Source organism: Sycon ciliatum, chromosome 1 (assembly GCF_964019385.1).
Source record: "Sycon ciliatum chromosome 1, ocSycCili1.1, whole genome shotgun sequence".
In the NCBI taxonomy this organism is placed as follows: Eukaryota; Metazoa; Porifera; class Calcarea; order Leucosolenida; family Sycettidae; genus Sycon; species Sycon ciliatum.
In genome coordinates this window covers 77,767,633-77,783,929 of record NC_088643.1, presented here as the reverse complement: position 1 = coordinate 77,783,929, position 16,297 = coordinate 77,767,633, and the positions used below count along the sequence as shown (strand labels likewise).

The following is a 16,297-nucleotide window of genomic DNA, read 5'->3' as shown; positions in this document are numbered from 1 at the left end:
AGTCCGTGTCATGGCTGCGGCCCATTTCCCACGACTTCCTGGCCCTGGATCTAGAACTGTCTACCAGATTCAGTGACAACATCTTGTTGACAAGAAACGAGGAAGAAATGGTGAGGAAAAATGCAGAAGAAAGGGAGAGAAAAAATGCAAACTGAAAGAATGCAAAAGCAGGGTCAGGGAGTCGTAAAATACGGGTACTTTACTACCGGTACCAAGAGTTCATAACTCCTGCCGGTACATGTATGCAAAAGTTTATGTAACCATGGTAACAGTCTGGCCACGCCGAACCGGTAAAACCAGCCGGCCGAGGTGCATGCGCGGCGTGCGCTGCATCGGACGGGTCAGGTGCCGCTAGCTAGCTTCGCCGACCGGGATCGGGAGGTCTCGTGCTCACAGGCGCACATCCAACTTTCCCAAGGCACCACGCTTCAGCATGGAAAGACAGGATTTTCTTTCCTTTTCTTGTGGCCTGGTTTGTTGTGGCATTGGACACATTGCGGCCACGACAAGTTTTGCAATTGTTGTTTGCTCCGTCACTTTGTTTTGTGACACAACATTCAATAACAGTTTGTCAGTTCTTGTCGGCCCAAACGTAGAGTAACCATGTCTCGTTACGGTGGTGGAGGTGGTGATAGGTATGTCGAGCTTTCGGAAAACAAATCGATAGGAAGTTTGTGCTTTATTTGATACCCTGTGATTCGTTCCGGATCATTGTGCACTGTTCAGATATGGAGGTGGTGGTTACGGAGGTGGAAACTCCCGTGGCTTCGGAGGAGGAGGTGGTGGAGGCCGTGGTGGCCAGCCCGGCTCTACTCTGAGGAAGCCGAGGTGGGATCTATCCCGCTTGCCTCGCTTCGAGAAAGACTTCTACAGAGAGCACCCTGATGTTGCCAATCGCACACAGGTATAAGCCTAAGAGTATAACTTACGAACGTGTAACTTTAGCCGTGGATGGGAGTTTAGTAGGCACATGACGGCAGAAAGGGTCCGCGTAATGTCCTGACGAAATGTGGTCACCTTCATTGACACTTGATGATGTTTGAGCATCTCTTCATACGCACCAGTCATGCACAACATTTCCAGTACTTTTCATGAGCGTCCATGATGTAATATCCACACGGCGAACGAAACCACTGACAACCCTACTCCAGCTTTATTACCCTGCTCTTCACCTGTAAATAGATTGACAACAAGAACTGCTGGAGAGTGGAGTTCACTCACTACTTTATGTTCGCTTGTACGCTGAGGGTTGAGACAGTCACCGTTGAATGGTGTTCCTACCCATGCTCTCCCTTGCTCAAACCTCCTGGGAGTACACATACAGCGTGCAATAGATAGAATTGCTCTGGCTTCATGTTCGTTGGCAGTTTTAGAGTGGTCAGGCCAGTACACAGTCCACATCCCAACAACCTAGAGTGAAACGCACCGAGAACCGTATGTTGCTGCCGTTCAAGGTAGTAGATGCCTTGAGACAATTGTTGAACTCTTCCCCATGAAGACCTGAGGCGGAAAGTAGTAAGACCATGACACTGATCTGGCCTGGCCCGGCTGGATGGCGCTCAAAACCTACTTGACATTTCTATGTGTACTGTAAGAGTTGAATCTCTAACGGGACACACAGTATAGCGTTTTAACGAGAAAGAATCTATCGTCAACTCAAGAAACATACTGGCATGCTATTTCTTCTCTCTTCTGTACTAGAGAAACAGAAGATAGGTTTATGATTGCAGGGTCGATAAACTCTGTACCGGCCAAGTGGGAAGATTTGCAAATCGTTAAACTTTGGGCTCTTCACACTTTAAACTCTTACAGTATTCGTATTTCATGGTCCTGTGGCAGCTCTTTAGAAGAGTTCAAGGGAACTGATGACATTTGACACTGCTAATGCAACTGTACCATGGCTATGCTGTCTGTGTGGACTAGGCTCAGTACTAAGGTACTCCCAGGAGCAATATAAGCACAAACTTGGGTGCTGAATCGAACGGTCTTGGTCCGAGAAAGCTGAGACGCTCCCTTCCTACTTGAATCCCAATCGAACTCGCGCACTTCCACCGAAACTGGGTGACTGCTCCCTACTAGATGGGGATTTATATGCAAAATGTCACTAAAAGCGCCATTTCGTTCTTATAAAAGCACGGATGACCGCGATTGGCCCATATGTTGTACTCTTTTGGACGCTGAGTCGACTGGTTTTGGTCCGAAAAGGCTGCGACGCAGCGTTCCTCCTTTATTCCCAATCGAACATGGTTGAACAAGCGGTCACATGCTCCTGGGTGCCCAAATCACCTGGTCACCACGCCAGCAGGCGACAACTTTCACACCAAGGTTCAACTCGAGTTCAACTCGAGTGACAGGACTGCACCCAAAAAAGGTCAAACAGGCTAGTAAGTTGTACCCTGCAGGCACGGTGACCAGGTGACTGGTGTACGCAGGAGCACGTGACCGCTTGTTCAACCATGTTCGATTGGGAATAAAGGAGGAACGCTGCATCGCAGCCTTTTTGGACCAAAACCAATCGACTCAGCGTCCAAAAGACTATAACATATGGGCCAATCGCGGTCATCCATGCTTTTATAAGAACGAAATGGCGCTTTTAGTGACATTTTGCATACTAATCCCCATCTAGTAGGGCACAGTCACCCGGTTTCGGTGGAAGTGCGCGAGTTCGATTGGGATTCAAGTAGGAAGGGAGCGTCTCAGCTTCCTCGGACCACTAACATTCCACTCAGCACCCCGAAGACTACAACTGGTGAAATTTTAATTTTTGCCTTAATTTCCCCTTTAACTCGTTGGCTTTGTGATTTCACGTTCATTGTGCCTTTGATTTTCAAATTATTGGTGGACACCTGCTTGTGCCTTGGCATTTTCCTGGCTTTACCACCACGCGTGGCTAGGTTTTTTATCAAAATGATTGCCTTATGTATTTTGTGTCTTTGCTATGGTCGTTGCTCCAACTGTTGCAACTCTGCCTTCTAACTGTTAGATGGAAGTTGACACCTACCGTCGCAGCAAAGAGCTTACCCTGAATGGACGCAATATTCCAAGGCCCATCCAGCAGTTCCGTGAAGCCAATTTCCCAGGTAGGGTCTGCCATTCGGTGTGACTGAGAATTATTACTGCATAAAGACATGACTCATCTAGAAGGACGCAAGTTTGGACAGGGTGTTGAGACCTGCAGCAAAACTTGTCCGGCGCGTAGCCCGTGGGAGCATGTGAACCCCCCCCCCCCCTAAATCGTTCAACCTTTGCTCGATAAATGTGCCAATTTTTGTGTCATATCACCTAACCAGTCTTCTCGCGACCAAAAATCGACTGTGTCATGCAGTGCATATTCATAGGACCTTGACTCGGTCATTTCTCATCCGAATTCAGCAATGAAACAATCTAGGTGAGACGAGACACTCGGAAGTTGGCAACTCAGAGCTCTCTCGGATCAAGTTTGACCAAGCGGCGATCAATCGAAACATTTGATTTTTTGTGACTTAGGAGCCAGCGAAGAACGCTGTCATTTCCTGCAAACCAAATGAGTGGTTTGAGTGGCACATTTTCACTGGGGGGGGGGGGGGGGGGGGGCTATGCCCCACTGCCCCCTTTTGATTAGAACACTGGCACTAGTAACAGATTCAAGCATTCTTTTCAGTTTGTGCATGTATTTGGCATAGTAGAGGCCGGAGTAAAAGCATGATCCTAACAGTGGTAGCTTGAGTGGGCCATAACACTGCTTTTATGCATGAGTTTACAGTACTGTACAGTGGGAAAATTTTCGCTAGCGGTTAAACCTCTCTATTTTCTATACCATCACACATTCACGAATGTAAATCGCTGCAAACTGCTCTGTACATTGATTGCGGAAGCCACCGGCTGATGAATGAAGCACAGCGTGAACCCGCTCGACAGAAACGATTTTCATTTCCGTCATGCCTCCAAAAATGTACGAAGCCCCGTAGACATAATTGTAGCTGACCACGGCCCATATACTGTTTCCCTGTGTACGCTCGGCAGACTATGTCACTAACGAACTGGCGAAAATGAACTTCAAGGAGCCGACTGTCATCCAGGCTCAGGTAAGCAGGAGCAGAAACAAAGCCAACTGCATCCATTACTGCTAGAATATGATCAATGTTGCAGGTGCTTTCTTTGTTGAACTGCTGACCTCTCCCTGTGCACTACACCTGGATGTTTGTATGCTACAAGCAGTGCGATGCACATGTAATGCACATTGTTTGTCAATGTTAAGAGACCAGATTTGACGTACCCTGTCTTCTGTCGCGGCGCTGCTGTGTTTGGTCTTCTCCAGGGCTGGCCATTGGCATTGTCTGGAAGAGACATGGTGGGAGTTGCCCAAACCGGATCAGGAAAAACTCTAGCCGTAAGTCCATAATGTTATGCGCGTATGCACCCAGATACCTGAAGTACATTGTATGAGCACAGATAGTGCATCTTATGTGGAAAGGATGGAGGTTGCTTGATCTAAGAAGGTCAGACTCTGGCCAATCTAGTCACTAGTAGCTTCCCTAGTGTAGACTGGGATGCAATGTATGTACTTGTATACTGCTGTTGGCTTGGTGTGATTTTCAACGCAGTGCACAGCTTTAGTACAAACATCCCAAGTCTTTTCTGATTTATTCTTCTTTTTGCTGAATGCAGTACCTGTTGCCCAGCATTGTACACATCAACCATCAGCCTTTCTTGGAGCGTGGAGATGGACCCATTGTAAGTATCTCCTAAACTCTTAGTTCAAAGTCGAGAATGGTGTCTGCTACTGTTGCCAGACGGCTTTGTCATTCCTTGTCTCTACTGTACTGTTTGTTTTTTCCTACTTCTGAAGTAATTTGTTGATTTGTATTTTGTGTGCGTTTGTGTGTGTGTGTGTGTTTGCAGGTCCTGATCCTTGCTCCCACAAGAGAATTGGCACAACAAGTACAGGTTAGGATCTTTTACCTCATCGAGATGTGTTCTCTTCTTCCTCCTGCTGCAATCCTGCCTCTTGCATCCTCAGTACCACACATCATACGTTAATGCGAGTAGCTCCTGATCTTGCTTTGCACTCTTTTTTGTGCTATTCCCAGGTCATCGCAAACAACTTTGGTTCAACCTCTCGCATCCGTAACACATGCGTGTATGGTGGTGCACCGAAAGGACCCCAGTTGCGCGACTTGGAACGCGGTGTTGAGATTTGCATCGCAACACCCGGTCGTCTCATTGACTTCCTGGAGGCAGGAAAGACGAACCTTCGCCGATGCACATACCTGGTTAGTTAAATTATGTCATGCTCTCTTTTAAAAGTGCTTCCTGTGCATGCTGGTATGCATGCAGCACTGCTTGAGCCCTGTACTTCACTGTGTGGCATTTCCCATATCCACACGTAACGCATATACGATTATGTGCTGAGATCCTGGGTGCGGAAGAGGCGCGCAGGATGCTATGACGCTGTATTCATCTTGATCTGGTATGGTGATACATTCAGTACCCCGACAGACTCCAGAAGATCAGCTGATGTTCTCACTGGTAGACTCACCTATTTGCCAAGGTGTTTGTTTATATTTATGTTATGTCTTGTCACTCTGACCAACCCATGTTCTGTGATCTTCCAGGTCTTGGACGAAGCTGATCGCATGCTTGACATGGGCTTTGAGCCTCAGATTCGCAAGATTGTAGAGCAAGTCAGAGTAAGTTTTTGTGCTTACTAGTACCTTCTGCTTGCTACACCATGTACCCTGTGGGAGAACATTCGGTTTCCATGCCTGCTGTGGTCTGTGGTATTACCTATGTCTGGTTTTTGGGGTTTGGTATATGCATCTGACTTGGTGTGTATTTTTTTGTTTGTTTGTCCGTCTGTCTGTGTATTTGTCCGCTCAGCCTGACAGACAAACAGTCATGTTCAGTGCGACCTGGCCAAAGGAAGTGCGCCGTAAGTGTTGTTTCTCCCAATGTCTGCCATCGGTGTGCTCTTCCATATTTTATGCTGTTGCATTATGTCAAACGGGCTTCACAAAGTATTAATTTTAATGCTGATTGCATTGCATTCTGCACTTGGCAGTTTTAATTGTTTTTGGATGGCTCTGGCCATCAGTAGATTTTCTTCTTTTATGCCCTTGTCCCTTTTGCTATGCACAGTAGTGAACCGTTGCATGTCTCAGTGGCTGTGTTCAGTCATGCACAGAGCTAGATATTAGTCATAGACCACCATGGTTATAGCTACTCCCAATCCTTGTCTCATGTATGTATGTGAATGTGGTTTACAGAGCTTGCCGAAGAGTTTTTCTCCGAGTATGCACAAATCAACGTTGGTTCGCTGGACCTGTGCGCCAACCACAACATTCTTCAGATCGTTGACGTGTGCGAGGAGTATGAGAAGGACAACAAACTGGTGCGTCTGGTGGAAGAAATCATGGGCGAGAAAGAGAACAAGACCCTGATCTTTACCGAGACCAAGCGCCGTGCAGATGAGCTGACAAGGAAGATGAGACGTGATGGGTAAGTGAGAGCTGCGCATGATGTCTGATTGGTTTCATTGGCATTGAAGTACATATGCAATGTACAGATTATCCTGCATTAATCTCTTCCCTCCCCCGCCCCCCCAGACACACAGTCATTAACGATGTTGTATGCTTGGATGACTATTTTGCATTCGTTCTTGCATTCGTTTTGTTTCAGCTGGCCTGCAATGTGCATCCATGGTGACAAGGCTCAGCCAGAACGTGACTGGGTGTTGAACGGTAAGGCTTGGATCTTGTTCTGCTGCTCTGCTACACACACTACTGCTGCACACCGGCGGAATTTGCAAGAGTGCAACATGCATCTCTAGTAATCAGTATGGTTTTCTTGTTGAGCTGCTTCTGTCTGTGTTCGTTCCCAATGTATGCTTCCTGTGCACCATATATGTTCCTGTGCTGTGGACACTACTTGTACTAGAATAAGACTCGTTGCCGTGTGCTGCTACAGTACTGTGCTGTCGGCTGCTAAAGAACGAACAGGCTAACGTTAGAATTTCACCAGGTGCAAGATGCCCTTGTGTGCACCGAGACTGATCTGTGTACATTGTGCACTGTTTAGCATGAAATATTCGAACGGCGTAGGCTACGGTTGAACCCCCAGTTCTTCGCGATCACACAGTACTGTAACCCTAATTTTGCACAGGTTATACCCCTCGTACTTAACGTTGTTTTTTTGTGCCTCCTTCCTGTAAATGATCTCAGAATTCCGGTCCGGCAAGTCACCAGTCCTGGTAGCTACTGATGTAGCAGCACGTGGTCTTGGTAAGGTGTATGTGTTGCTCTCTCTCCCTCTTGTGTGGATAGAATTGTTGTTGTCCACTGCCTGGTGTGTGTGCTATTCCCTGTTGTGTTGTCCATTCTCCAGTTGTCTGGTTTTTCGATGTTTGCTGTCTATTAGTATTACCTCTTTGTTGTGCAATGCTTTGGCTTGTGAGGTGTGATTTGCTTGATGACTTGGTTTGAATGTGTCTGTTAGTGCAGGGCTGAGTGGGTGACATGGTCTCCGGTAACGACGAGTTTGTTTCCTCGAGGAGTGCTACCAGTCACGTCATGCACGAGAGAGAGCCTAGAGCACGTTGGCTGCTGTTGCATCATGCTATGCTAAGAGACAGTGCCGTGTGGATAGAGAGAGTCAGCTGAGTCGGAGCTTCTTTCAATGTGCAATATGGCCAACACTGTTGCTGCTGCTGTGGTGGTGCGCTGCTGCAACAGGGCCTTTCAGAACAAAACAAAACAAACACGAGTTAGAAAATGTCCGGGTGGCTGTGTCGGCTTGGTTCGCTCTTGGCTCAACTGTGAACTGACCGACTAGGCAGGTACGTGCTAGTCCTCCCGGACATACATGCACACACACCCGTTGGTATGCCTGCGCATCGTGTGCACGCATGCCTGCACAACCACTCTGACCTGCTTCCTCTCTATCCGTGCTGATCTCAGTGTAGCCGCTGCTGTGGCGGTCTTCTTTTTTTGTTGGCTCGGCGTGGCTGGGTGTGGCCCCTGCCACACATACACACCTCCAGGTTTGCACACAAAGTTGTTGCCGTCAGGCTCTGTCTCTACTAGGCCATGCCGCACGTATTGTGCACAAGAAAGTGGAAAGGTTTCACACAAGTCGTGGAATAAATTCAACATGATTTTCAAAATGGGCATCGCAGTCATAGGCCGGTCTGCCTTAGCTAAGATTTTGCGGTGTTGATTGCGTTCATCCGCAGTCAGACCCATGATAACATTGTCATGCGGATATGATCTGCTTATGAGCAGACTGCGATTTCATTCTACTGCAGTACATGTTGACTGTCCCTGCGGGAATTTGCGGAAAAATTCTCGAAAACTTGCGCAAGAAACTGCAGCAGAAAACAACTCATGCGCTGAAAACTTACGAAACTTGCCAGGAATTCGCGTTGTCTTCTTGGTGATGGATGCAGCTAATGGGATTTCGGTCTTTGACCACTTGGTGGTGGGTCTGATCTACTCACCTCCCACCGTTTAGGCGCTGCATCTGCGCCTTTGATCCTAGAGGGAGGGTGGTGGCATTCCCATGGCGGATGCGGAAAACTCGGCTTCCAGCCGAGTCTCACGCGAACCGTGAAATTTATTTTATTCTTGCTTGGCTGTTACAAGTGAACTTAGATCAACTTTGTTTTGACTGGGTTTTTCGGGGGGGGGGGGGGGAGGAGGAGGAGAGCTTCCAGCCAGTTCTAGCGCTAGTCACGTGGTGGTGCCAACCATTGATACCCGGGCAAAACAGCCAAAATATTGTTGTCTTTTTCAATACACTAGCCAATTTTTCGGAGTTAGTGCAAATCAAAGTTGAAAAATGCAATGCAGATCTTCGTGTTCGTTGCCAACCCGGGTAGCTTTTTTTTGCGTCCCTGATAGGGACATAAAAAAAAGTTACCCGGGGACTCCCTATCACGTATGAAGTCACTTCAAACTTGTGTGTGTGGGGGGGGGGGGGGGGATTATCTGTGGTGAAGAACGTTTATTCGATCGAATGCCAATTCAGCGAACGAACAAAAACTTGCCACTTGCCCCTACTGCACATGGACTTTTTCCGTGAGAAATGAATCTCTGCGGGTGTTGAATATTTGAAGCACTGGGATTGGTAACTGGTAGATAGCGCAAGTAGTAGTGAGTTTCTGCCACGCGGTAAAACGTACGTATGGAAACCTCGCCGCGGTACGGGATCAAGTTTCACACGGATTTTGTCATACCGTTTTCCGTGAAGCGCTCTTCACACGCACTGGTCTCAGTGTGAAAACTGAGCGCACAGAGTACGAGTTGTACATATGACGGGGAGCTTGAGCATGCTACGAACATGCTACGCACAGCAGAACCGGGGCAACGTACGAAAAATCCGTGTCAAACTTAACTGCAGTTGACACAGAGTTTAGTACTTAGTTCCGTGTAGCAGAAACTCACTAATACCTCGAAGTATGTTTGAAAAATTAAAAAGTTGCACATCCGCTGTACATATCAGAATCAGTGCAGCGGGTGAAGGGATGCCCTTTCCTGGCAGTTCTCTTTCGGATTTCACTGGCACCAAACACAAACACACCTGCGGCTGAACTCTTGGATCCCAGATCCGGCATCTCTTCCTAGAGGGGGGGGGGGGGGGGAGAAGGAAACATCAAGCTACCTATCTAGTTAATTTAAAGGCTCCCTTGCTTCTGCTTGTCGCTGTGTAATTGATCATGCTCAGACTGCATCATTGTCATCATTCCGACACACACGCACCACACGCACACACACATAGCAAGTGTGGGCTTGGGGGGGGGGGGGGGGGGGGGGGGAGGGCACTGATCACCGAGGTTTTGCACCACGCTGTGCGTAGCATGAAACATGTGGGACCAATGTTCCTGCGGAGTCCGTGTCTTTTTCATGTTTCACAGCACATACTTCACCGAAAGCATCTGCCATTGGGGAGAATCGGGAAAAGAGTACCGTTTATAGTTGCTCTGGTGTCTACTACATGTACATGAACTGGAACTATTGAACCCTGAACCAACAGGCAGATTTGTACTGGTAACCCTACATTCCCGTTGCACCCGTTCAAGTTGTCGTTGCACACTTCACCCGTTCTTCACAGGTGAATGCCTCGTGCTTCTCCGAAATGAACGGTATGCGGGTACCCACTTCGTGATGCAAACCTCCCCACGTACATGTGATGCAGCTTGCCTTGCACCACATTTATTTGTAAGTGTAGTTAAAAAGATCCTTTCCGAGACTCGTTGACTGCTCTGTGCGGTATGAAGCGATTGATGCTTACATGGTCCTCTGTTCTTCGCATGTTATTACCCTGCGCAGACGTCAACGACGTGAAGTTTGTCATCAACTTTGATTACCCCAACAACTCTGAAGACTATGTGCATCGCATCGGAAGAACAGGCCGCGCTGGCACCACCGGCACAGCCTACACGTTCTTCACGGCCAGCAAGGCACCCAAGGCCAACGAGCTCATCAAAGTGCTGCGCGAGGCCAACCAACACATCAACCCCAGGCTCCTGGAGCTCGGCCAGCGATCCGGTGGATATGGTGGTCGTGGTACGTTCAGTGTACATTGCCTGTCATTATTGTTGTCAATACAATTATGTAGAGAGGTTACACAGAACGAAAATTCGTAAGATTTGGCCGTAGCGGCCTGGCCTAACGGAAGTTGTATGAACAAAAACCGTAGTGACCGTAGCGTATCTGACGCCCCTGTTTGACTCTGGAACGAATTCATGACACGGTTGACATATTCACTGTCAACATGCTCCACTCACTGCTAACTCTGCTGGGGAAATTTTCTTTTGAAGGTTGATGATTGGAATCACTTAGTACTAGAATACCGATAGGGTGTGTGTATGAGGGGGGGGGGGGGGAGGTGGTTATTGAATGACAATGATAATCATGATGACCCTCTCTGTTGATATTCTTGCGTTGTTTGCAGATCGTCGCAACAGCAGGTATGGCGGTGGCGGCAGTGGTCGTGGCAGCAGTAGTCATCACAGTAGCCGTGGCAGTGGCGCCAACGCAGAACCAGTCTATCCGTCTTCCAGCGGTGGCACTAGTTCCTCCAGTCGTTCAGCATCCAACGCCTACTCAGCCAGCAGCGGTGTGTCAAGTGCCTACTCGGCATCAGCTCCTCGCAGCTATTCGTCTGGTGTCACTGCACCGTCCAACGGTTACTCAGCCGTACAGCCAGCTGCTGTCCAGCCTGTTGCAGCTGCCGCCATGCACAACACGGCCGCTGTCGTACCACAGATGATGCCAACTGGCTATGCACCAGCACCAGCAGCAGCACCTATGCAGTACGCTCCACCGCAGCAGTACGCCATGATGGGCGCTGGGATGGCGAGCGCAGCCGGAGCTGTCCCACGCTCATACTAACCTCACCACCGGTCATGTTTCCGGACTACAGTGTGTGGTGTGTGGTGTGTGTGTGTGTGTGTGTGTGCATGTATGTGTGTGCATGTATGTGTGTGTGTGTGTGTGTGTGTGTGTGTGTGTGTGTGTGCATGTGTGTTGTGTGAAGCATTTTTTCTGGTCTACATGCAATTTTATACATGTGTATGGTATGCATGCTTTTGACAATGAACGCACCAGGATTTCCTGGCTCATGGAATACACCCTTTCTGGCATTGAATGAAGGCGAAAGTACAGAAAATATTAATAAAAAAACTATTTTCCACACCTCGCAGCAGAGCAACATGAGTTGGATTGAACTGGGAGTGCCGATACGAGCAGCTGGTTACAGTATTGAAGCAAGCGTATGATGACTCCGCTTGGAGCTGTATAGATAAGCTTTACTTGTCCCTTTAGTCATACTCTCTCCCCAACTTGGGGCAATGAGGAAGAGTACACGTTGTGGGTGGGTGTGGGTGTGTGCGACGCATATGCATGCGCAAGTGCCGTGGCATGTGTATGTAACATTACTTTGGTCTTCGTATACCTGGTATTAAATTTTATAATTTTGACTACGAGTACAGCAGCAGCTGTAGATCTAGGGAGTTCTCGTACTGAAAAGTAAAACCTGCATGCTGGCTAGCCGGCTGTAGATACCTGCCTGCATGCTGGCTAGCCGGCTGTAGATACCTGCCTGCATGCTGGCTAGCCGGCTGTAGATACCTCCCTGCATGCTGGCTAGCCGGCTGTAGATACCTCCCCGCATGCTGGCTAGCCGACTGTAGATCCCAGTACATGACTGTAGTCATTGCATCTTTTTTCTTTTCTTTGCAACTCCCTCGATCAAACTGACTCAGTGAATATAATAATGATCCATTCATTTTTCCAAGAGTACAATAAACCCATGTAATGTACGTACTCTTGATTTTACGAGTATGATCATTACATGACGTAGAATCCACGTGAGTGATCACTGCTCAGCTAGCTCAGACTCAGTCAGTAGCACCAAGTCCAAGCCAAGGAGACTGGACTGTCTACAGTACAGGTTGAAGTCCTTGTCGAGAAATACAAAACCTATCAGTGTGTTCGATCACTGCCAGATTTTTGCAGTCAGAGCTCCGCCGCGCTGGGCAGTGGGGTGCCGCATGCCCCCAAGGTCAGGAGGAAATAATAATTCCGTGCTTGTGACATTTCAGCAAGAGAGATCTGTTGATACATGATTGCATGCAGCACAAACGTACCTGTAGTCAGTCACATCCATCCGGATTTGAACGGTGCTCGGTAGATGTGGCTGCTCGTCAGCCTGGGTAGTTTGGGCCGCCGCGCTCGCCAATCACAACAGTTTTTGCTTAGACCTAGGAGGACAATGGCGAGGACAAGCCCAGCACAGGCATCTCACCCTGGCTACCTGAATCAGGTTGATGCCCAGCAACTGGACCAGGACTTATTCAACGAGTGTGGCTATGGCCTAGACCAGCTGATGGAGTTGGCTGGTTTGAGCGTTGCTATAGGCTTAGCCAAGGTCTATCCTGTCAGGTGCAATGTATTGGTGTGCTGTGGGCCAGGCAACAATGGTGGAGATGGACTGGTTGCTGCTCGCCATCTCAAAGCCTTTGTGAGTGTTTTCTTTATTTTACCGTCCGGGAAACCTGGAACTCCCCCAATTTACACCCACTGCAGGCACTATACGCAACCACAGCAACTGACTGATTGCAGGAGTTGAGCATGGCTCAATATTTGCGATGCGGGCTGCGTTTAGGTACATGGCCGTTTTCAAACTGGTACAACCCGCCGCGAGCACAGATTGACTTGAGTGTTTCCATGACGCACCGCGCTTGACCCAGAGATCCCCTCCTGGGGGGGGGGGGGGGGGGTTGAAAACTTGAAATTGAGAAAACGTATTTCGCGTCAGGTTTGCGCAGCATTGCACATGCGGCTTTCCCGCCAAAGTAGCCACTTTGCCAAACGGGTCTACACCACAGAAATTGACTTGTCGGCATATCAGTAATCGACCCGGGTCAACCTTTTTCAGGTACATGTATTAAAACAGCAACTAAACACCCACCTATTGTTTTAATTATACAGACTTTCATCCAGAGTTCAACTCAACCTGAGTTGAAAGTTATCATGCAAACACGTACAGCCACATACCTAATAGGGCTTGAAAGTGCTACGTCACAGCATAGCAGCAATTTCAAAAATTCAAAAATTGGATCCACTTGGATCCAGTTTTTGTATGGATCCAAGCACATTTCAAGCCGTCTTGCTCACAGCAAGGTGATGTAACCAGTGAAACTGACTGATTTGGCTACTGGGGGCAGGGTTACAACTGGTGGCGAAGTAAAAGTCAACCCTGCATGCGACATGAGTGGGTTGCTATGCACCCACATACTGAGGCAATAGCAAAGTCACACCTTAGTGGATCCAAAATAGAAATCTGATGTCAACTTACTACTCCCTGGCCGATTTTGACGTCATCACTTTCAAGCCCTGTACGGCTATAGAGACAAGTACTCTAATTTCAGAAATTTTCGGTGCTCAATATTTTTGTATGAGGGCAAAAGGCCAGGTTAGCTGAACAGAAATCGTAGGTACAGACAAGCAATTTCCTATTGGATTATGTGTGTTAGTGTTTGTTCGGTGTATTGAAATTTTAGGTATGAAACAGATGCACCGAATGTACCGAAAATAAAAGTACACCGAAAATTTGTGAAATTACAGTATTCAATTGTACCGTCGAGTTGGTGGCAATGGACATGGTATGCGACCGAAAGCAGGGAGCAAAGCATACTCACTGTGTCAGTATAATGCAATGAATTGTGGAGTGGAATGCACTGACTGCTGCTCCTGTAGCTCTGCGATGCATTAACTGCTGCTCCTGTAGCTTTGCGATGCACTGCTCAGGCGGCGCGGCTCCTGTTGGTCTGCATACTCTGAGCCATTCCTCATGTTCCTGCCTCTGTTCGTTTCTCAAAGGGTTATTCACCGACTGTGCTGTATCCGAAACGACCGGAGCGCTTGCCGTTCACTAACCTGAGCAAGTCCTGTGTGGTAATGAATATCCCACTGCTGGGTACGGATGTCATCCCGTCGCCGACAGACATCCGTGATCAATATCAAGTTGTTCTGGATGGTATATTTGGGTTCAGCTTCAAGGGAAATGTCCGCGCGCCGTTTGACAAGCTACTAGATTCCCTAATGGCCTGTGATGTACCAGTGTGTTCTATTGATATTCCATCAGGTACAGTGTATAGACTTGGAGATGTTTACGCACACGCGTTCACACACACTTGGGCATGCACCCACACTCGCACATACGCATGCACACACACATACGCGTGCGCACACGCACACATGAACGCGTACACATACGAATGCACACACACACACACACACACACACACACACCTGCGGGTACACACACCTGGCGGCATACACATACATATAAAAACATGCCACGAAGAACACCATGAGCATAATGGATATGGCAATGAACCAAAATCGACCCATCACTGTCGTACACAATGGAATCTGAGAGTTAGGATAATTTTGGTGAAACGGTTAAGCAGACCGACGTGAAAGGGAAGAGATTTTCAAGATTTGACTCCTGGTACCTGCCTGCAAGGTGCCCGGTTGAGAGGAAGGTGACCCGACAAGAGATGTTCTGTTGTATGGGCGTTTAGTAGCCCTTTACTCCCCCCCCCCCCCCCCCCACACACACACTCAGTTGTGCATAACCCTTTACCCCCCTCCCCCACAGACACACACTCAGTTGCGTTGCATCATCACGTGATTGTTACCTAATACCATGTGCTCGGTTTGCTTGTTGCTGTGGTGCCTCAGGTTGGGATGTGGAGCTGGGCAATCCTAATGGCCTCCAGCCAGAGACACTTATCTCGCTAACTGCTCCAAAGAAGTGCGCAGCATTCTTCTCCGGCAAGCACCATCTGCTCGGCGGCCGATTTATTCCCGACTTCATTGCTGAACGCTACAATCTGCGAATACCTGCCTATCCAGCCGAAGATCAAGTTGTTGTGCTCAGCTCGACAAACGCGTGCAGTGCGAGTTGACTTGCGTCTTCGCTTTGTCCCCGACTATAGTTTAGTTAGGCCACTGCACACCCTGCACGTCTTCTCCGACTGCTTACATCCAAGTGATGCAAGTCACCCTCACAGCTGTGTGCCAGTTGTTCTGGTCAAGCCCACTGGGGCACTAGCATGACCCTGAAAACATGTCCACAGGCACCGGCGGTAGTCTGTTGACCCCCGGATTGCAGCGTACAGTGTGTGCCTGTCAGGCGCTCGGACAGTTCTTGAGAGTTTGACATCTATCTACTAGTAATGTTGCAGTGTACATGTACTTGTCAGATCTGAATATATTCTACAAGTACCAGTATACCGTATTTCCTCAAATAGTAGGCCGGTCTACTATTTTTCAACCTCGCCCTAACCCGGCCTTATAATCGAGGACGGTCTTGTATTCGAGGACGGTCTTTTATTCTTTCAACCCAGTTTGACCCTGGTCTTCTATTTCTCGCCACACAGTTTTACCCCCGTTCTTCCATTTTCTTCTACACAGTTTGAGCACGGTCTTCTATTTTTTTCCCACAATTTGAGCACGGTCTTCCATTTTTAACACAAGAACAAAGACTCATTTAGTAGGCCCGGTCTTCTAATCGGAGACGGTCTTTTATTTTTTCAACCGCCCCTACCCCGGCCTTGTATACGAGGAAGGCGTTGTATACGAGGACGGCCTTTTATTTGCGGAAATACGGTATACGCTCTGCACCCTGCGCATCGATTACTTTCCTGGCAGTTTGCCAAACCTCTTATTGAATATTCTATACGACGGACTGCTTGTAGTAGTTCAGCACGCAAAGTAAAATCATGTACCATGGGAATTTGTGGTTTGAA

The 16,297-nt window shown here is 48.2% G+C and overlaps 2 protein-coding genes across 2 annotated transcripts; both read left to right on the top strand.

Moving 5' to 3' along the window:
- Positions 1-447: 447 nt before the first annotated feature.
- Positions 448-11,684, top strand: LOC135805613 (uncharacterized). Its single transcript, XM_065319679.1, has 15 exons — positions 448-635; positions 727-904; positions 2,984-3,080; positions 4,003-4,064; positions 4,298-4,369; positions 4,648-4,713; positions 4,882-4,926; positions 5,070-5,252; positions 5,595-5,669; positions 5,860-5,911; positions 6,246-6,477; positions 6,658-6,719; positions 7,200-7,259; positions 10,305-10,541; positions 10,930-11,684. The coding sequence occupies exons 1-15, from the start codon at positions 604-606 to the stop codon at positions 11,367-11,369; spliced, it is 1,893 nt and encodes a 630-aa protein (XP_065175751.1). The 5' UTR covers positions 448-603; the 3' UTR covers positions 11,370-11,684.
- Positions 11,685-12,436: 752 nt separating this feature from the next.
- LOC135805614 (NAD(P)H-hydrate epimerase-like) lies at positions 12,437-16,297 on the top strand. Its single transcript, XM_065319680.1, has 3 exons — positions 12,437-12,999; positions 14,361-14,625; positions 15,228-16,297. Exons 1-3 carry the CDS (start codon positions 12,670-12,672, stop codon positions 15,452-15,454), a joined length of 822 nt encoding a protein of 273 aa, XP_065175752.1. The 5' UTR covers positions 12,437-12,669; the 3' UTR covers positions 15,455-16,297.

Coding starts and splice junctions, on each gene's coding strand:
- LOC135805614 (XM_065319680.1), top strand. CDS start 12,670: ATGTGGCTGCTCGTCAGCCTGGGTAGTTTGGGCCGCCGCGCTCGCCAA. Junction 13,000..14,360: donor CTCGCCATCTCAAAGCCTTT/GTGAGTGTTTTC, acceptor CGTTTCTCAAAG/GGTTATTCACCGACTGTGCT. Junction 14,626..15,227: donor TTCTATTGATATTCCATCAG/GTACAGTGTATA, acceptor GTGGTGCCTCAG/GTTGGGATGTGGAGCTGGGC.
- LOC135805613 (XM_065319679.1), top strand. CDS start 604: ATGTCTCGTTACGGTGGTGGAGGTGGTGATAG. Junction 636..726: donor GGTGGTGGAGGTGGTGATAG/GTATGTCGAGCT, acceptor TGCACTGTTCAG/ATATGGAGGTGGTGGTTACG. Junction 10,542..10,929: donor CGGTGGATATGGTGGTCGTG/GTACGTTCAGTG, acceptor CGTTGTTTGCAG/ATCGTCGCAACAGCAGGTAT.